Here is a 20,052-nt window from a genome sequence, read left to right on the forward strand (position 1 = left end):
CCCAAGAATCCTGGTTAGCACAGATCTATATTTTATTGGCCATTTACATGAAAAGGCATTTCGTGATGTCAGCATAAAAATACACAAACACAACACAATATATTACATGCAGAACGGAGAACTGGAAAGTTAGTACACAAGTCACACATTTAGGCTACATTTTCACATATTCAAAGTCTGTGGCTTACTGTCTGACCATGTATTGGGCCTGCATCATCCTATGTCCCACTGTTCATGGCTGATGGAATGAAACTTGCCTTGCTGAACAGTGGGACCCCCTGGAGGGCAGCAGCTCAAAACATTGGGATTGTGTGTGGGGTCCTCTATGATGTGTGCTTGGCCTTGTCCCTTGCCGGCTTATCATAGAAGCCCTGACACCCCCTGCACTGTAGCACGCAGAGCTTGGACCCCAGGTAATCTTTGTCGCGTTGTGAACATCCTCTATTAGAAATAGTAGGGGAGATGGTGCAAATGAATGGGCTGTCTGAATGGTCACGCATACATCATGATGTGAACATGGACTAGAGTGATTCAATGGAAGGTGTATGGATATGAATGTACAATAGGATATTGAGGATGTGATACTGACTGGGATCAGGACAGTATAACCCCATCACTGGTAGGTAATGGGACCTGTAGCCGCATTCAACTAATTAACACACACACACGCGCGCCAATTTGCCCACTGAATCAAGCCAAACCAGACTCGACTGATGCGCTCTTTTCACAGTGTGATAGGATTTTATGTAGGCTAGTTTAGACCACCTATACACTGTCTGGCTATAAAGTGATAATACTAAAAGAGAAAGAAAAAATATTTGACAGTATTTCTTCTCAATTAGACTAGAAATAGTGGACAATCTTAACCTTGGGGAATATCGAGCAGCAAATTATTTAGTGCACTAACCCAATCTACAGAGTGGAAGGTCAACAAATTGACAGACGAATGTTCTTTCTTAATTTGTCACTCGTGATTCCACACATCGTACTCTTCGCCGCCTTCTCAACCATATTGGAGGAGAAGGTCCAAGGTCTCTCGAACCTTCTTCAATTCTCGTTTTGAGAAGGAGGCAAGGAGCGAGGATGTGAATATATCAGACGTCACGCTGCTTGCTTAGCCGTACCTCTTCTAAATTTCAGGCTAAGGAGCAAGCGTCACAAAACCCCATCTGCTACACACTCACACCCCATACGGACTCCACAGCGACCCCAACTATTGCGCTAACCAATCACCATTATAACAGACGTCATTATAATGGATGCATTTAAGCCGGATGGATGTGGTTATTTGAGGTGTTCATTCTGACTGTTCTCAGTTCTGGCTGCTGAGTCACACGGTCTTTATCTGCACAGTCGTGACTGAGAGTAGAGAGCTGAGAGGAGGAGGAAGAGGAGGGAATTAAAAGTGGAGCCCAGCTTTGGCTTCGTTATATCACTGTACCCAAAGCTATGAAATTGAATCATAGCTACCAAACTACCCAACACTTAAGCTCCGATTGAGCTTTTACCTAGCTTTTAGTTAGCTGTCTTCATGGGGGATTGGGTTACTCTGTATCAGCATGGTACCCATAGTTTAACTGTAGCCTGGCTATGTCACAGGCTATGTGGACAATTCTATGTCCAGGTCTCTTTCTCAATTAATCTTTCCTCGATACCTTGCAGCCTCTCTCCTCGTCTCCTTCGTCAAAATCCATTGGAGGTAGGGATCGTGGACCTTCCCCGTCAACACATTTGAGAAGGAACCGAGGAGATAGGATGCGAATTATCACATTGGAAAGACGCATTTAGATAGAGTCCATAGAGATCCGTTTTAGCTGTAGGGTTGAACAAAGAATAAGGTTCTGACATCTGGTGGTAAGATATTGCCAATACATCATAGTCCTCATTCATGAACGCCCTCTCCTTATTCCTACACTTGTATGGCTAGTCGTTGAAAGAGAAAGAGCCTTCACATACACATGGCCATACATCCTCACAAGTATAGACTCCGAAGCACCACCCAAGGAAACATGACACAGGAAGCGGAGAAAAAGGGTCAAACGCTAAAGGGTTCTCCAGTAACCTCACTAGATAATGACCTGTGATGTAATGGAACTCATCATCCCTCCACTACTTGGTGACACAGTACTACTATTGGTGGTGTTAGATCACCAGAGGCTCTGCTCACTACACAATTACTAGCATAGATTATTTTATTTTAGTCATACACTTAGATTCAGATAAGTACCCATGACATTAGAGAAACCTTCCTCTTATGCACCAATGACCAGTCACGCACTGTGCAATTCAAATAAGGGAGCATTCCCCAGATGCATGGCCTCCTTACATCCATCTCTGTTAGCCTGTACACCTGAGTGACCACTAATCAGATGGAACAGCCAGTAAGTAGGCTTATGACCTTTCACCTTACAACCCCAGACCCCCGCACTCCCCAATTCCCCTCAACAACCGTAGCAGCAAAGCTACCTGAGTGTCTTCCCAGAATACTCCACTGTAATCTTACACGCAAGGTCAAAGAGTGTTCAGATGTTACTTGATCCCCATTTTATGTGGCACGGCACACTGGTGTTGCACCTGCTCAGGTGTCCCATTCTCTCCATCAGGGTGTGGCCAGAGAGAAGACACAGGAGAGAGAGAGCGAGGAGAGAGAGAGAGAGAGAGAGAGAGAGAGAGAGGAGGTCAACAGAAAGACAGACAGACCAGTCACTGAGTTTCTCAGTCAGTTGGCCAGACTGAGATCTAACCAGTTTGTCAGGCAGTTTGTAGGGCATTTGGATTACAACGGTCAATTTGTCAGTTAGTGAGTAAGTTAGTGAATACAGTTTGCTAGGAAACTGGTCTGTGAGCAATAGAGAGGGAAACTGCTATCAGGTTCTCCATTGGTGGTGGTCGGTCTATTGGTCAGTCACTCAGCCAGGCAGTAGCATTATATCCTGGATATTTGTCAGCGCAGTCCTTACTCTCCCATCACTCTGTCTCCACCAGCCTCCAGTGGGAGTCATCTTACTACCATGGGGCCAAGATGATTAGCTGGGTGAGGAGATATGGCCATGCCTGATAGTGACAAGACTGCTGCTGATGGATCAGCTGGAGAGAGGAAGGTGAGTAGCCAGACTGACCTCCCGAGGTCTGCGTGTTCTGATGTCAACGCTGTTCAGATGAACAAACAACTGACAAGGATGTCTTAGGAGCTGAGCTCCAACTTCCATCCTCATCTCTTTTTCTTTCTATCTCTTTCTCATTTTCATGGCTGGTCATGGCTCACATCAACAGCATAATCCCAGAAACCCTAGACCCACTCCAATTTGCATACCGCCCCAACAGATCCACAGATGATGCAATCTCTATCGCACTCCACACTGCCCTTTCCCACCTGGACAAGAGGAACACCTACGTGAGAATGCTATTCATTGACTACAGCTCAGCATTCAACACCATAGTGCCCTCTAAGCTCATCACTAAGCTAAGGATCCTGGGACTAAACACCTCCCTCTGCAACTGGATCCTGGACTTCCTGACGGGCCGCCCCCAGGTGGTAAGGGTAGGTAACAACACATCTGCCACACTGATCCTCAACACGGGGGCCCCTCAGGGGTGCGTGCTCAGTCCCCTCCTGTACTCTCTGTTCACCCATGACTGCATGGCCAGGCACGACTCCAACACCATCATTAAGTTTGCCGACGACACAACAGTGGTAGGCCTGATCACCGACAACGATGAGACAGCCTATAGGGGAGGAGGTCAGAGATCTGGCCGTGTGGTGCCAGGACAACAACCTCTCCCTCAACGTGACCAAGACAAAGGAGATGATTGTGGACTACAGGAAAAAAAAGAGGACTGAGCACGCCCCCATTCTCATCGACGGGGCTGTAGTGGAACAGGTTGAGAGCTTCAAGTTCCTTGGTGTCCACATCACCAACGAACTATCATGGTCCAAACACACCAAGACAGTCGTGAAGAGGGCACGACAAAGCCTATTCCCCCTCAGGAGACTAAAAAGATTTGGCATGGGTCCTCAGATCCTCAAAAAATTCTACAGCTGCACCATCGAGAGCATCCTGACTGGTTGCATCACCGCCTGGTATGGCAACTGCTTGGCCTCTGACCACAAGGCACTACAGAGGGTAGTGCGTACGGCCCAGTACATCACTGGGGCAAAGCTCCCTGCCATCCAGGACCTCTATACCAGGCGGTGTCAGAGGAAGGCCCTCAAAATTGTCAAAGACTCCAGCCACCCTAGTCATAGACTGTTCTCTCTGCTACCGCACGGCAAGCGGTACCGGAGTGCCAAGTCTAGGTCCAAAAGACTTCTCAACAGCTTCTACCCCCAAGCCATAAGACTCCTGAACAGCTAATCATGGCTACCCGGACTATTTGCACTGCCCCCCCACCCCATCCTTTTTACGCTGCTGCTACTCTGTTAAGTATTTATGCATAGTCACTTTAACTCTACCCACATGTACATATTACCTCAACTACCTCAACTAGCCGGTGCCCCCCGCACATTGACTCTGCAACGGTACCCCCCTGTATATATAGCCTCCCTACTGTCACTTTATTTTACTGTATATATAGCCTCCCTACTGTCACTTTATTTTACTTCTGCTCTTTTTTTCTCAACACTTTTTTTGTTGTTGTTTTATTCTTACTTTTTTTGTTTAAAATAAATGCACTGTTGGTTAAGGGCTGTAAGTAAGCATTTCACTGCAATGTCTGCACCTGTTGTATTCGGCGCATGTGACCAATAAAATTTGATTTGATTTGATTTGATTTTCTAATTTTCTCTCTCCCTCTCTCTCATACCATCCCCCTACTCTCTCACGCGCCCTCCCTCCATTTCTCTCTCTCTCTCTCTCTCTCTCTCTCTCTCTCTCTCTCTCTCTCTCTCTCTCTCTCTCTCTCTCTCTCTCTCTCTCTCTCTCTCTCTCTCTCTAACACACTCCATACAGGTGTCTGGGGCAGAGGGAACGGACCCGGCCCGTACTGAGGATGAGTCTGTGAGTAATGAGGACCTGCCAATCGTGGAGATCCCCACCACCTTCAACATCAGCCCCCTCAGCAGCCAGACCAGCGGCCCCTTCTCGCAGGACCTCCAGGACCCCCATGTACCCACCGCTCCGCCCCAGGAGCCCCCTGCCCCCATCCCAAAGAGCCAGGGCCAGCTCACCCCACCCAGCTACCACCCTTCCATGCGCTTCATCAAGGTCCAGCCCTTCATGCACGGTATGGAAGCCCCAGAGTACACAATGACTCTCCATCTATGCGTCAAGAGTTTTTCGTGTTCTGGACACAGAGTCAGAAAAACCCCTTTGCCCTATCTATGGGAGCCTCACATGTTGTGATGGGGCTAACCATGGCTCTTAATGGTTTGTGGCCTTACTAGTGCCAGTGTTGCCTTGTCCTCCATTATTTGGACGTGCTCTCATGGTTAATTTCTGGTGCTTCAGGTGATGACTTGGTAGAGACTAAGACGCTATGCAGCCGGCTCCTGGCACACTGGCTGCTGCTGGTGATTGTTGCGTGTGGTCTACTGGCCATGAGTCTAGCCCTAGGCATTGGGCTTGGAGGTAAGGGAAAACTGTTCGTGGCCTTGTTATTAAATAGTAATTATCAACCATATTATTACAGAAAGATAATCTGTCTATAGCAGTTATATTGAACCATGTGTGGTTGGATTGATATCAAGGACACATATGCACTTGACACTATATGGCTGTATTACATAGTGTTATCTATCTATTAGAACAGGCAATGTTGTGTGTCAGGATATAGTATCAAGTACTAGGATTAGGATATACAGTGTCTGAGTGGCTCATAGTGTTGGTGTAATAGTATCATTGTTCTGTACTGTGTTACTGTGATTGTAAGAGGAGACGTGTGTCATATGTGTAACAGGAGACACAGTGCAGTAAGTTAGTCTTGAGGCCTGAATAACACGGCAAGTTGTGCGTAACCAGGGGTGGAACATGTCATTACATATCACTGTGAAGTGCTTTTTACATAGAATCGTAGGATTTTACTACAACTTCTTTCCAATTCCACCACTGTGTGTAACAATGTGTGTGTGTGTGTGTGTGCATGTGTGTGTCCTCCTTGTTTCCAAAGTGGGAGTCAGCTGCACGGGGAAGTTCCACTGTAGCACATCCACTGTGTGTTTTGCCAGATCTGCGCAGTGTGATGGCGTCAGCGACTGCGCAGATGGGGAGGACGAACTGCAATGTGGTGAGATGCACACTTCTCTCCCACACACATACACAACTAAAAATGCTCTCTCACTTTAACTCTGATAAAGGGCTTGAAATTCCCTCACACCATTCATCCACATCATTCACTGTGGAACCTCGTCCCCAGGCTAGGTCAGATAGGCAAGACTATTCACTTAGTAACCTGTACACACACTAATGACACACAGTATCTCAGTTGGGAGCATCATATAGAAAGTCACTGACATGTCAGTGTGGTCCTCTGTAGTTCAGCTGGTAGAGCACGGCGCTTGTAACGTCAAGGTAGTGGGTTCGACCCCCGGGACCACCCATACACAAAAAAAAATGTATGGACGCATGACTGTAAGTCGCTTTGGATAAAAGCATCTGCTAAATGGCATATTATTATATATTATATATTATATTATTATTATGTCTGTCTGTCTTTCTTTCTTTCTTTCTTTCTTTCTTTCTTTCTTTCTTTCTTTCTTTCTTTCTTTCTTTCTTTCTTTCTTTCTTTCTTTCTTTCTTTCTTTCTTTCTTTCTTTCTTTCTTTCTTCCTATCTATCTGTCTGTCTGTCTGTCTTTCTGTCTATCCCTCAGTGCGTCTGAGTGGGAGGAGCTCTGTGCTGCAGGTCAACAGTAGGGGTGTATGGAGGACCGTGTGCTCCGCCAACTGGGATCACACACTGGGTTATTCTGCCTGCAAACAGCTGGGATACTCCAGGTACACGGTTGGGAATTGAATTGAATTAGTTCTCTGTGACAGGGGTAAAAAGATAAGTGAAGGGCCAGAGGTTCACTGGGGCTGGCATGGTGGATGACTACGGTGAGGGTGAGTGGAGCAATGTCAAGAGACATACAGAGAATACAGATCATTCCACCATAGAGACTGGTCCCTTCTATAGCTCAGTTGGTAGAGCATGGCGCTTGCAACGCCAGGGTTGTGGGTTCGATTCCCACGGGGGGCCAGTATGAAAAATGTATGCGCTCACTAACTGTAAGTCGCTCTGGATAAGAGCGTCTGCTAAATGACTAAAATGTAATAGAGACCATTCTCCCACATGGCCTGAGGAGAAAGAGCCTAAAACTCTCTCCCTCCTCATTGTAATACTCCCACATTTACCCAGCATTCAGAGGGAGGGCTTTCTAATGGGTTTCTGTACCCAAAGGTCCCATTAACTGCATTGCTAATCCCATTAAAATCAGCCTGGCATTAAATGACGTGAAAAATCACCAGCCCAACCAACCAGCGCTCTAAGTAGGTTAAGATGTTCAGTTATACCATCGTCAGTTTCTCACAACGGATCTGGCCGCGTTCCCATTTTGGGGATTATTTTGGCAATGAGGCCCTTTATCTACTTCCCAAGAGTCAGATGAACACGTGGATACAATTTTTATGTCTCTACGTGCAGTTTGAAGGAAGTTGCTAACTAGCGCTAGCACAATTGCTAACTAGCGTTAGCGCAATGACTGAAAGTCAATGGGTATCTGCTAGCATGCTATTAGATACCCATAGACTTCCAGTCATTGTGCTAATGCTAGTTAGCATTGGCTCACGAAACTACACCTAACTTCCTTCAAACTGGACACAGAGACATACAAATGGTATCCGCAAGTTCATCTGATTCTGGGGAAGTAGATAAAGGGCTTCAGTGCCACAATCCCGAAGTATCCCTTTAAGACCGTCCTGGTTAATGTTAGGAGTATGTTTGGATTAATAATTAATTACTTTTATTTGACCAATTTAAAATACAATTAAAGTTGATTCAGCCACATGAAATCAACAACACACCCATTCAAAATGATTGTGGATAAATCACCATAAAGTCAACAAATGTATTTCTGTTGTGGTCCAAGTATATTAGGATCCTGTGTTCACTTTTATAAATGGATTATAAATGAATGGGTAGTACTGTCAATGGATCTAGTCACAAAATGTGAGGATAATACCCTCTGAACATCCCAAACCCACCCACTGCCTTGCCTCTCATATGCAGCCAATGAAAATTCACACTATGTGCACCAATAAACTGTAAATGTCTGTGTGGTTCCTTCTTGTTCGCTCAGCTACATCAGTTCCAGCTCCATGCCCCTCTCATCCGTCGAGTCGGCCTTCCAGGCTAACCTGGTATCAGTCAATCTGAGTCAACCAGATCGCCAGCAGACTGTCAAGATCCACAACACCACCTTCCTCAGGTGAACCATTTGGCCATCCATCTCTGACAGAAAAGAAAACTGTGCTCAGTACCAGTCTGCCAGTATTCAGAACTTTAACAAATGTACAGCTGCAGCAGCAAGTTCGTCCCCTTCTAGCGTATGCCCTTACAACCAAATACCTTTTTACAAGCACTATTGAGTTAAGTATGCAAATTCTTGATTCTGCCATCTACCTACAGTATGCCACCACAAGGACTACATACTATGCTGATGTAGGGCTGACAACAGGGCTGTGATGGTTGAATGTCTCCCTGTTCCTGCTATAGGAACTGAAGCCTTTTCAACTAACTGTCTGGAGGTACCCCCAAAGTGGCGCATGATACAGTATTTGTCAGACTATATGAAACAATGGAAGGTGCCAAGAGAATAGGCTAATTCTGCGTTTCCCTCAGAAACGTATGTTGCTCGGTGGCACTAACTAAAGCATGTTTCGTAATCGCGTATTGATTGTTTCTGTCTTGCCAGCAGGACAATAGGTGGCACAGCAGTGTTCGTTGCTCTGCTTCATAAGTCTAGTTGTGATCCCATGTTTCACTTCAGTCCATGTCATGTTTCTCAATTACATAAGGGCCTGACTTTGGCAAAGTACATGGGTTTGTACATGGTACAAATGAGAGCATACATCAAACTTTCCCATTGGTGTTATACAGAGAATAACCTAATTTGAACCAGTTAACTTTCATTTTCTGAAGTTATTTCCAGCATGTTATATACAATTGGTTCCGTGCTCAGGTCCACAGACTGTCTGTGTGTATGTTGGCAGTAAGTATAAGCCTTCATTCTCTGTTTTTCCAGTAAGACCCAGTGCAGCTCTGAGAGTGTGACCGTACTCAAATGCCTAGGTGAGTGAAAGAGTGACAGTGGAGTTAGAAAGTGTGTGTGTGTGTGTGTGTGTGTGCGTGCGTTGTGAGTGTTTACTAGCAACATTATCATATCAATGGTTTTCTCCTGGCTGCCCCCTGCAGAGTGTGGCTCCAGGCCCATGTTCAGGTCTCGTATTGTGGGAGGGAACGTCTCCAAACCAGGCCATTTTCCCTGGCAGGCCAGCCTGCACTATCAGAACCAACACCTCTGTGGGGGCTCCATCATCACATCACGCTGGATAGTGACAGCAGCACACTGTGTCTACGGGTGAGCCTCTCTCACAAACACAGGTGCACGTGTGCACACATGCTTACACGTACATACGTACGCACACATTTATACTGTACTGACCTTACATGAACACACCATAACTTTTAGAAGTGATAAGGTTTTTCATTGGTTGACTGTCCATCCTTTCTCAAGGTTTGCAACAAACCCCATGCTGTGGGCGGTGCATGTGGGATTGACAGATCAGCCAGTCAATGGGGTGATGTCTCGCTCTGTGGAGAAGATGATCTACCATGCCAACTACCAACCCAAGGGCTTAAACTACGACATTGCGCTATTGAAGCTTACAGAGCCTCTTACCTTTAATGGTACCACTATCTACAATGAGCCCCAAAAGTATTGGGACAGTGAAGTTTTTGTTGTTGTTTTGGCTCTGTACTCCAGCACTTTGGATTTGAAATGATACAATGATTATGAGGTTAAAGTGCAGGCTGTCAGGTTTAAATTATTATTGTTATTTTTTGCTGTATTTTCTAAACGGTTCAGCCGATATGGATGAAAATACCCTCAAATTAAAGCTGACAGTCTGCACTTTAACCTCATAGTCATTGTCTCATGGAGTACAGAGGCAAAACAACTACAAATGTGTCACTTTCCCAATTCTGCCTGTCTGTCTGTCCTACTGACTGATAGTGATTTAGGGCTCTATTCAATATTCAATCTGTATCGCTGAAGCATTACAGATTGCGCGATAGAAATGTAAAGGTAATTTCTGATTGAGCTGACAAACAGCATGCAAGGTTTACCGTGAATGCAGTCTCCGCCAACGCAGGAACATTGCCTTTAAATTTAAATTGGACTTTAGTGCTGAACTTCCGCGATACGGATTGAATAGAGCCCTTAGAGTAACTGTTCTATTCACCTCAAATCTGAAGGAGCACAGCAGGTTTATTGGCTAAGTCTTTTCCTCCAGGTCTGGTTGAGCCTATCTGCCTGCCGAACTATGGGGAGAGATTTGAGGAGGGGAAGATGTGCTGGATCTCTGGGTGGGGTGCCACAGTGGATGGAGGTGAGTGGGGTCAAATTCAACACCTGAATAGATGTGCAAGCACTCACGCATACACCACATTCATGCATTCATGCAGGCACGCACGCACACTCTGTGATACACCTTTCCTGCCCTTCCTCGTGTGTGTGAGTGTGTCTTTCCAGGGGAGACCAGTGTGTCCATGCACTCTGCCCAGGTCCCTGTGCTCTCCAGCAGGGACTGCAGTGGACCAGTGTACCAGGGTGCCATCTCCCCTTGGATTGTCTGTGCAGGCTACCTAGAGGGGGGCAAAGACTCTTGCCAGGTATCTTTCAGAAGTGGACCTCAGATTTCCATCTACCATTTGTCTAAAGGACAAAGTGAAGACAAAAATCACACAGCGAAGACGAACGGTTAAAAGCAGGGGGTGGCCACTGTGTTTTTGTGATCGCGAACGTGGTGATTCAACAAGTAGAATCATCCGAAAATTAACAGAAAATGACGGCCGGTTTTCTGTTCAAAGGCGATAGGATGGCCACCCGCTGCCTTTAATTGTTCGTTAGCACAGTGTGTTTTGTGCTATAAAGCACACCTATTTGGAGTCAAATGCACTGCTGCTAATCCTGGTGTGTTTGGCTCCCCAGGGGGATAGCGGAGGCCCTCTGGCCTGTGAGGACTCGTCAGTGTGGAAGCTGGCGGGGGCCACTAGCTGGGGCTACGGCTGTGCTGAGAGGAACAAGCCGGCCGCTTACACTCTCATCCCCCACGCTCTGACCTGGATCCACCAGCAGATGGAGGTGAATTCTACTGTATACTGGTGATACTGTATACTGGTGCACTCATGAACTCTACTGGTGACGGACAGTACTGATGTGTTGTTAAGGCTGCTATGCACAGGAGAGAGATACATTGTTTAAATGGACAGTTCCTTTAAGAGTGAAGTCGTTTTTACAGTTTGAGACAGCCAGTGAACTTCAATCAATGGAAAACCTTTTTGTAGTTTATTCTTTAGGATTAGTCAGTGATGAATTATTGATATATTAAAATCTGTTAGCCTATTTAACATCAAAATGACATACTCCCATTCTATGATATCTTCCCCCAGAAAGAAGAGGCACTGAGCCCTTGATCCCCAAAGGATACAGTAGCTGACATACTTAGAGGACTTTACTCAGACACTATTTATTTGTTCTTAAGCACCACAATGAATGGACACAATCGGAGGATGAGCAATAGCTCTATTTTAAAGTGAGAGAAACAAGATGGAGGGAAATGGTGGATGATAAATGGAGGACTGGGGAGATGAACTAGGGCCAGGACTCAAACGGGCAGCGGAAGATCCCCGTTGTAGCAAGGTTGACATTAAAAGGTCATTTCTGATTGATCCGACATCTGCAGCGTTTACTTTGAATGCAATCTCCACGACCGTGGTAACATCGCCTGTAAGTGGTGCATTGCCAAAAAGGGTGATCAGATTGAATCCTGGCCTAAACTTGGTCTCAGAATGTCGACATCTCCATTGTGAGCTCCTTTAATCTCTACACACCAAACTGTGCATCTAGACAAAGGGAATAGTTGTAACATGTATTGTGTATAGTATACGTTGTATATCATTATATAGCAGATGTGTTTTTAGAGAAATATGGTACGGAGGACACAAGTTAAAACCTATGTATAATTTCTAAATGCCATAAAGATATGTATTTTTACGAAAAAGCTTTTTTTCCCCCAATGATTCCTTTTTTATGTTGCATTCATAAGCATGTGTGAATTTCTTCGTCCAAACGTCTTTGCACAACTATCAACACATCCTCAAACATATCCTTGTTCCTCGTGTCGATATCCTCCCCTGAAATACTGCGTCTACACTCCGAAACAAAAAACAGAGACGAGGAAAATCTTTCTTGAACATTTTATTAGAGAAATCCAACAGACCTTGAAAAGCAGGTCAGCCATATTGGACATTCAATGTTCATACATAAATATTCTTTAAAAAAAAGAAATAAACAAAATAAAAACACTAAGCAAAAAAGCCAAACGAAAATAAAAAAAACTGCCTTCATTCCAAACATTTTACATATAAAAATAGCGTATTTTTTTTCTCTGTTTCTAGTAGGACCTTAAAGGCCTAGTGTGGGTAGTCTTGGACACTGTGATGAGTGTTGAGTAATATAGTCAAACACAGGCATGCATGAGGGTGTGACATCACATTCCGCTGTAGTGGTATGTCACTCCAATCCGGCCATGTCACCCCCCTCCTCCTCTTCCTCTTCTTCTTCTTCTTCCTCCTCTCGCTCTCGCCCTCCTCCTCCTCGCTGTGTCCTCCCATCATCACCTGCTGCATGGCCAGTGTTGCACTGTCTGATGTCAGCGTCTGCAGCTCGTCTACACTCATGCCCATCGTCACCATGGTAACTGAGGGCACAGGGGAAAAAAATCAAGCTTCAGCCACATCCACTAACCAGTACGTAATTGGACAGTGTATAGTCAATCAGAGTTGACCGGGGTTATTGTGGTAATAGAGACGACTGGTATGTTAAGGACAAGATCAAGTCATATCAAGGTGTGAAAGCCACACCCTGATATTCCTCCGAGCCTGTAGTAAGGACTGGGGATTTGAAAAAAAGTAATGTCCACAACTCTGATATGTTCCTACTGTGATTTCTCACTTGCGGTTTAATCACAACAGGAGCATATCAGAGTTGCAGACTTTTCATATTATTTGGCATTTACCATCATCGTCCATGGCAACCTCTTGCCCTACGCCGGCCGAGGCAATGTTGTTGGCCATGGGCCAGAAACGCTGGGTGGGCCGGCTCTGGGGAGTCCTCTTCCTGCTCTTGGGCGTGTCCGACGCACTGCTGTCCATCATGGGCTGGAGGATACGCCTCCTAGCATTAATGAACCTGGAGGGGGAGAGACGGACAGGGGCTATGCCAATCATCTGAGGCCACATTTCACAAATGTGAAAGTACGTACATTTGTGACTACACTTGGGTTTAGGGTGTGTGTGTTAAAGATTGCCTCACCAGTTGTTGACCTGCAGCAGGGTCAGGTTGGTCTGTATGGCGAGCTGTTTCTTCTCGTCCTCTGTGGGATAGGGATGCTGAGAGAAACAATAATTTACAGAAAATGAGTTCTATTAACTCCCTATTAAGCCCAGTAGGTACTGGGACTGACTGTGGATGGATGATGTAAGACTAAAGGTAACTTTGTATTGGAACAGCACAGGACATTGATTAAGGAAAGTAGCTTCTATGTGAATTAGAGTTCGGAGCAGCCTGGCCACTAGTCGGATACCTTTTAAACCAATTCCTATGTTACTTGACCTGCTATCACGCAACGTTTGTGGGCACCACAGGAACCATTAATCACACCGGTATAAATTGCTAGTGGGCCGTGTGGGGGACAGTTCTGAGGTATCGGGAGCTTGGGCTTTCGATTCAACTTTAGGATGTACAAAGTCTTGAGGGCCAGGATTGGCAGCTCGGGAGCAAGCAGAGAGGAACAAGCTGTAGTGAAGACGCTTCATCTGAAGTGTGTCTTTGTGAGGGCTAGGATTTTCTAACATCTGGCTGTTAGTTAACCGTCTCTTATACACACACACACGCCCAGGCACACATGCCCACACACAAACACACACCGACACCCACACAAACACACACAGGGAACAAAGGGTCTCTGTGAGCTACCAATCTGGTTAGCTTCCGCCATTGGGCCTGTGGGCTGTCCACTGATTAACCTCTGATTAGCTTATAGCCAGCGGACCATGGGCCAGTCATATGAGGGCCTAACACGTCTGTCTCTGTCAACGCAGCCGCTCCGAGCCATCATGGGACGAGCCATCGTGATGGGGGCCATCATTCTCTCTCAAATGCATGCACGTGCACACTCACATGCACGCACAGACACCCTTGGAATAACCTAGCAGGGGTTTACTCTGGGTTACACTAAATGTAGTTATTCTAATCTTAGGAACGGTTGGTACGAGGTGCAAGGTATTCAGGTATTCAATTTACACCTTGAGGTGTTTTTCACTCACCCCTATGTGCTGGAAGAGCCAGGTACGCATGATGTTGGTGGCTGATTTGGGCAGGACGCCCCTCTTGTTGCTCTTGGATGAGCTGTCCTCCTGGGTGAAGAAACTGCTCAGGTCCTGATTGAGTTGCAACTGGAGCTGTACACACACACACAGTCAATTCACAGAACAGGCTGTAGTTTGTGTGACTGTGACCGTGCGTCTGTCTGTGTGTGTGTGGTGTATTCCTCACCTGTGTGTTGTTGATGCGTATTGTCTGGGGTGAGATAGCTTGTCCCACCACCTGTCCCTGAGGCGTGACTACTGTAATGGGCTGGTACACTGTACCACCTGCTCAAACACACGCACAAATAAACATGTTATGACACATTTTTGGTAACGCCTTGACTCCAAGAACCCTCAGCACCTCACCATAATCAACTTTGAAATAAACTCTGAAAAGAGGCAACATTCACGGATTTAAGAAAACGGACTAAAACAGGGAGGGACTACCTGAACCTGATAACTAAGAAAATATAGTTTTCGTTATCCGTTACAAAATGTTTTGCTATGATGTGCCATAATTAATATGACCCAGTATTGCTAGTAGCTGTCTGAACAGGGACACAGTAAGGCGGAGAGGAGAGGGTACCTGTAGAGGTGGTATGCCACGGAGACATACCTGCTAACACTTGGCCAGCAGAATTGACTGTTGTCAGGGTAACGTTGCCCTGCTGCAGGGCCGAGGCTGACATCACAATGCCTTGAGGGCTGAGGGTTCCTGTGAGTGGGCTGGAGGTCTGGGGGGAACACACACAAAATTAGCCTAACTGCATTCACATTCATTTGTGTTCATCTTGTATAATTTATACCTATAATGTGTGAATTGTACTATTATGTGCTTATCATTTAATCCCAATACCATAGCCAAAGTTCCCTCTGGGAAAGATACAAATAATCTATAAAGGGAAAATGTGTGTGTATAACCTGTGTGTGAGTGTGTGTACCTGTATCTGGACAGGGGAACAGGGGCTGTCCGTTTCTCCTCCACTAAGCAGGGTCTCACTGTTCATCTTGGTGCGCAGGCAGGCGATGTAGCGGCTACAGAAGTCCTTACACAGGTCACTCACTTTCTCCAGCTCCAGGAGGTGGATACGCAGCACCTGAATGGCCTTCACCATCTGGGGTCGGGGGTCAAAGGTCAGGTGAGGTAATTAGAGTTCCATCAGTAGGCATGCTACCAACCCATAACTCTAACCCTGACCCTAGCCAACGGTTAAGCGTAACCATTACCAATTAGGTAATTCAACATCCGTTTGCTGGTCAGTCAAGTCTCTTTAGTTCTTCCCAATAAAGACATTGGTCACACCATTTATTTCTGTATTTTTGATAAAACATTTGGCATCACACATACTCTCTTTCAATTGCTCGATGTAAAGAGAGGCAATTCAAGAGTGGTTTGTTGAAGGGCACAACAGCCGTGGAACTTCGGAATATTATTATTTAACATCAAAGACAGACAATGACATGTAAGAGCTGGGTCATGTTCATTAGGTACCAAAAGGAAGAAAAATGGACTGAAACAGGAAAGGACCAACTGGACATATCCAATTGTTTTCTGTTGCAGAACATTTTCAAATGTTTTCAGTTGCATGCCCAAATGAACAGGACCATGGTAGTGCAGAGTTCCTCACCAGGTTGTCCACGTCTGGGTCGTCACAGAAGAAGCCCTTGCCCTCTTTCTTCTGGCTGCGGACAAAGTTCTCAATGTCCACATTGAAGCTGGCAGAGCTGACGCAGTCCGAGCTCTGAGTTGACTGCTCACACTTCTCAAAGAGTAGGGCCAGCAGAGGGAACAAGGGGTGCCTACGATGCCACACACACACACACACACACACACACACACACACACACACAAACACGATTAACACTACAGTAGGCACAGTTGTGAAAGTAGACAAACACACAGTCATGCACCGATGCTTGCACATCCACACAGGTTTACAGTCACAAACAGGACAGGGGAAGGAAAATTAAGGAGGAGGAAAAAAAAAAAGGTGGAGAACAGAGGGATAGAGCTCTGATGAGGAGGACAGAGTGGAGGAGTACCATGACTCGCCTACCTGTAGATGGCCTGCTTGTCTGTGTCCATGGGTGTCTGGGGCTGCGTGGCAGAGGGGCTGCCTGCTCCCCCCTCGGTCAGACTCTGCTCCGGATCCCCCTCCTCATCCGCTCCCACGCGCATCTGCACCAAGACCTTCACCCAGGGAACAGACAAGGATGGTAAAGAGAAGAGGGGGAAACAAGGCAGAGAGAATAGAAGGAGAGTGGAGGAGAAGGGAGGGGATAGGAGAGTGAAATACAGTAAAGTTAGTCTGTGGTTGGTGGATGACTCCCCTCAGGGTGGTAGTGGGGTGAGGAGAACACACGCCAGCCCCAGGGAGAGAGGAGAGAGATATTGGTCTGTCTATTTCCACTCATAACACTGTCTCAATTCAGCAGCTCACAGAGACCGCCTTAGCCATTTATCACTCACATTGAACCCTCATGAATACACTGTCTGTAACTTCTACACTCTGTTAGAAGTTATTCATGATCCATTCTAGTCCTTCCTTGTTTCAACAGTTTCTTCCATTTGGTTTCTAATGAACACAACCCTGTCCTACAGTGCCTCAGGTCAGGCTCATTACAATTTCTAATTTGTCACTAGATCTGACATCAATTGGTTTTTCAAGTGGTCCTCTGTAGCGCAGTTGGTAGAGCATAGTGCTTGCAAAGCCAGGATAGTGGGTTTGATTAATGGGTCCACCCATACGTAAAAAATGTATGCACTCATGACTCATGCAAGTAATTTTATACTGAACAAAAAATATAAAACGCAACATGCAACAATTTCAAAGGTTTTACTGAGTTCATATAAGTAAATCAGTCAATTGAAATAAATTCATTAGGCCCTAATCTATGAATTTCACATGGCTGGGAATACAGATATGCATCTGTTGGTCACAGATACCTTTAAAATAAGGTAGGGGAGTGGATCAGAAAACCAATCTGTATCTGGTGTGACCATCTCCTTTCATCAGTTCTATCAGCTGTCCGGTTGTCTGGTCTCAGACGATCCTGGGCTGGCGTGGTAACACGTGGTCTGCGGTTGTGAGGCCGGTTGGACATACTGCCAAAACGAAGTTGGAGGCGGCTTATGGTAGAGAAATTAACATTCAATTCTCTGGTAACAGCTCTGGTGGATATTCCTGCAGTCAGCATGCCAATTGCACACTCCCTCAAAACTTGAGACATCCGCGGCATTGTATTGTGTGACAAACCTGCACATTCTAGAGTGGCCTTTTATTGTCCCCAGCACAAGCTGCACCTGTGTAATGATCGTGCTGTTTAATGGCACACCTGTCAGGTGGATGGATTATCTTGGCAAAAGAGAAATGCTCACTAACAGGGACTTAAACAAATTAGTGCACACAATGAGCTAAAGAAGCATTTTGTGCATATGGAAAATGTCTGGGATCTTTTATTTCAGCTCATGAAACATGAGACCAACACTTTACATGTTGTGTTTACATTTTTGTTCAGTATAGATAAAATAATATGCTAAATGGCATATATTATATTAAAATGACATGTATGATGATGAATATTGCCTCACTCCTACGTGCACACTGTAGATGTGTGGCTGTTACAGTATTTGAAAAACATTTCCTCACTCACTGTCTCTGGATATGGACTGTCCCTGCCCTTGTGATTGCCATGTGATGGCACAACAATTACTTTGATTGAAACGCAATGTGTTAAAAATACACTTGGGTGAGAGCTGGAAGATGTGTGGTTAGTCTCAGCCCCCGCGATCTCATCCATGTTTGCTGATAACTTGAGAGGCCATGGAGTCCACAGAGGATTCATTTTCACAGCAGCTCATTGAAATTGGGAATTCAGGACAGTAACACCCTTCTTCAGACAGTTATTAATTTACTAGTGAATTTGGGGTTACAAGTTTGGCGTATATATCACATAGCTCATTCATTGGAATATGGCCACCCACTTTGTCATATGTTCAAACTTCACTCCTCCTCCTCATCTTCAATCTCTTACCTGATCTACCTCCGGGTACTCATCTAGAGATGCCGACTGGGCTTCCATCATGGTCGCTGCCAATGATGCCAATACTCGGTCATTCCAGTCCAAGACCTGTGTGCCTACCAGTCCTACAGGGACACATGCATCAGAAATGGGGTTTAGATTAGATTTTTGTTGTTGTCATAGATTAGCTATAACCATTGCATGATACATACATAGACAACGAAGAAAGTAGAGTCAGGGTACTATGTCAACACAGGGCCTTTCATTCTGCGGTATGAGGATGCATGTTTTTTGGAATGTAGTAAATGCTTGGTCACTGTATGCGTGTATCAGAATGGAATTCAGACAGTGCAGTTATCGATACACGCGCGTGCAGCGCGGGAGGTATGTTGTACAGTCAGTAGCCCTAACTTCCGGGCACAGCTTTTGATTAAATAAAGCATTGTCCAACGCAGCAGTTGTGCATCTACAGTTCGTAATGTTCACCAAGCATCATCCTAAACTGGGACACTAGGCCCCTGAATCTCTCCCTAGCAAGTCGTATGCATGTGCAAAAATAAATATGGGAATAGATCAAATGTGTTTACATAAAACAAACGTGCATACAATTTCGTGTCAATTTGATAACCAATTTATCCTACCCTCGCTGTCTAAAGATCGTATAGCGGCTCAGGCTACATGTATCAGATAATATGGGTGCTTTCAAATGTTGAACAAATAAAACTGTCAACAGAACACATCCCATCGACATTGCGATCATCGATAGGTATCGCTCCTAATAACATTCGAATGTCCAGTAGTCTGTAGATTAGTCAACACACGCTTGGCCTTCTCATTCACCCTTTCCAATGCGCCTTTTCCAAATAAGCGGACATCTTTTTTCTCTCGCCACAACAGCTTGCCTTTATGTGTGATCAGTCTTTTGCCTCACTGTTCATTTCGCAAAGTGCACATTGGCTCATTCCATGGCGAGCCATTGCATTCGAGCATGTTGCGTCGATTGTTAGATTGATGGGCGACGGAAAAAAAGAGGAATTTGAGTGACAGCTTACCTTAATGCCAATCTTCGTCACAGTGACAAGGGGCTGCTGCAATCCGGGCCCGCAGTTTTCTTGTGTCGTCACTACGTATAGGCTCGCAGACTATTTTCTCTCATTAATATTCAACATGTGGGAGGAGAAGCAATTCTGAACATGCCTTGTCCCGCCCCTTGAGGCCGATACCCTGCCCCTTATGCTTAAATTATGATTAGGAATAAAAATACATTTCTATTACATCAAATGTATACACATTTAAAATTGTATGTAATTGACTAGGCATACAAATTACAAAAACATTCATAATTGAAAAATTATCCCATATAATTGACATCATGAGTTTTATATTTCTGATGCAATGACTAC

General features: G+C 45.4%; 3 protein-coding genes across 3 annotated transcripts; 2 read left to right on the top strand and 1 right to left on the bottom strand.

The window, feature by feature from the left end:
* Nucleotides 1-3,004: 3,004 nt before the first annotated feature.
* LOC121554187 (transmembrane protease serine 3) lies at nt 3,005-9,558 on the top strand. The gene is made up of 8 exons (XM_045206312.1): nt 3,005-3,101; nt 4,950-5,223; nt 5,448-5,567; nt 6,106-6,222; nt 6,807-6,930; nt 8,274-8,402; nt 9,219-9,265; nt 9,389-9,558. The coding sequence occupies exons 1-8, from the start codon at nt 3,045-3,047 to the stop codon at nt 9,556-9,558; spliced, it is 1,038 nt and encodes a 345-aa protein (XP_045062247.1). The 5' UTR covers nt 3,005-3,044.
* Nucleotides 9,559-9,722: 164 nt separating this feature from the next.
* Nucleotides 9,723-12,197, top strand: LOC123481632 (transmembrane protease serine 3-like). The gene is made up of 4 exons (XM_045206334.1): nt 9,723-9,883; nt 10,489-10,867; nt 11,187-11,339; nt 11,648-12,197. The coding sequence occupies exons 2-4, from the start codon at nt 10,745-10,747 to the stop codon at nt 11,669-11,671; spliced, it is 300 nt and encodes a 99-aa protein (XP_045062269.1). The 5' UTR covers nt 9,723-9,883; nt 10,489-10,744; the 3' UTR covers nt 11,672-12,197.
* Nucleotides 12,198-12,440: 243 nt separating this feature from the next.
* On the bottom strand, nt 12,441-20,000 carry pknox1.2 (pbx/knotted 1 homeobox 1.2). The gene is made up of 12 exons (XM_045206389.1): nt 19,702-20,000; nt 18,662-18,774; nt 16,684-16,817; nt 16,255-16,426; nt 15,568-15,741; nt 15,243-15,360; nt 14,814-14,911; nt 14,585-14,719; nt 13,572-13,648; nt 13,276-13,448; nt 12,675-12,957; nt 12,441-12,641 (listed from the first exon to the last, which is right to left on the bottom strand). Exons 2-12 carry the CDS (start codon nt 18,710-18,712, stop codon nt 12,602-12,604), a joined length of 1,455 nt encoding a protein of 484 aa, XP_045062324.1. The 5' UTR covers nt 18,713-18,774; nt 19,702-20,000; the 3' UTR covers nt 12,441-12,601.
* Between the last annotated feature and the right edge of the window lie 52 nt (nt 20,001-20,052).

Source organism: Coregonus clupeaformis, chromosome 22 (assembly GCF_020615455.1).
Source record: "Coregonus clupeaformis isolate EN_2021a chromosome 22, ASM2061545v1, whole genome shotgun sequence".
NCBI classification, from domain to species: domain Eukaryota; kingdom Metazoa; phylum Chordata; class Actinopteri; order Salmoniformes; family Salmonidae; genus Coregonus; species Coregonus clupeaformis.

Excerpts from the sequence above, each read along its gene's own strand:
- LOC123481632 (XM_045206334.1), top strand. The coding sequence starts at position 10,745 with ATGCACTCTGCCCAGGTCCCTGTGCTCTCCAGCAGGGACTGCAGTGGA. Across the intron at positions 10,868-11,186 it reads GGGGCAAAGACTCTTGCCAG|GGGGATAGCGGAGGCCCTCT; the intron begins GTATCTTTCAGA and ends TTGGCTCCCCAG. Across the intron at positions 11,340-11,647 it reads GGATCCACCAGCAGATGGAG|AAAGAAGAGGCACTGAGCCC; the intron begins GTGAATTCTACT and ends ATCTTCCCCCAG.
- pknox1.2 (XM_045206389.1), bottom strand. The coding sequence starts at position 18,712 with ATGATGGAAGCCCAGTCGGCATCTCTAGATGAGTACCCGGAGGTAGAT. Across the intron at positions 13,649-14,584 it reads GGCTCTTCCAGCACATAGGG|CATCCCTATCCCACAGAGGA; the intron begins GTGAGTGAAAAA and ends TGTTTCTCTCAG. Across the intron at positions 12,958-13,275 it reads GGTTGCCATGGACGATGATG|TTACCATGGTGACGATGGGC; the intron begins GTAAATGCCAAA and ends CTGTGCCCTCAG.
- LOC121554187 (XM_045206312.1), top strand. The coding sequence starts at position 3,045 with ATGGCCATGCCTGATAGTGACAAGACTGCTGCTGATGGATCAGCTGGA. Across the intron at positions 6,223-6,806 it reads GGAGGACGAACTGCAATGTG|TGCGTCTGAGTGGGAGGAGC; the intron begins GTGAGATGCACA and ends TCTATCCCTCAG. Across the intron at positions 9,266-9,388 it reads GACCGTACTCAAATGCCTAG|AGTGTGGCTCCAGGCCCATG; the intron begins GTGAGTGAAAGA and ends TGCCCCCTGCAG.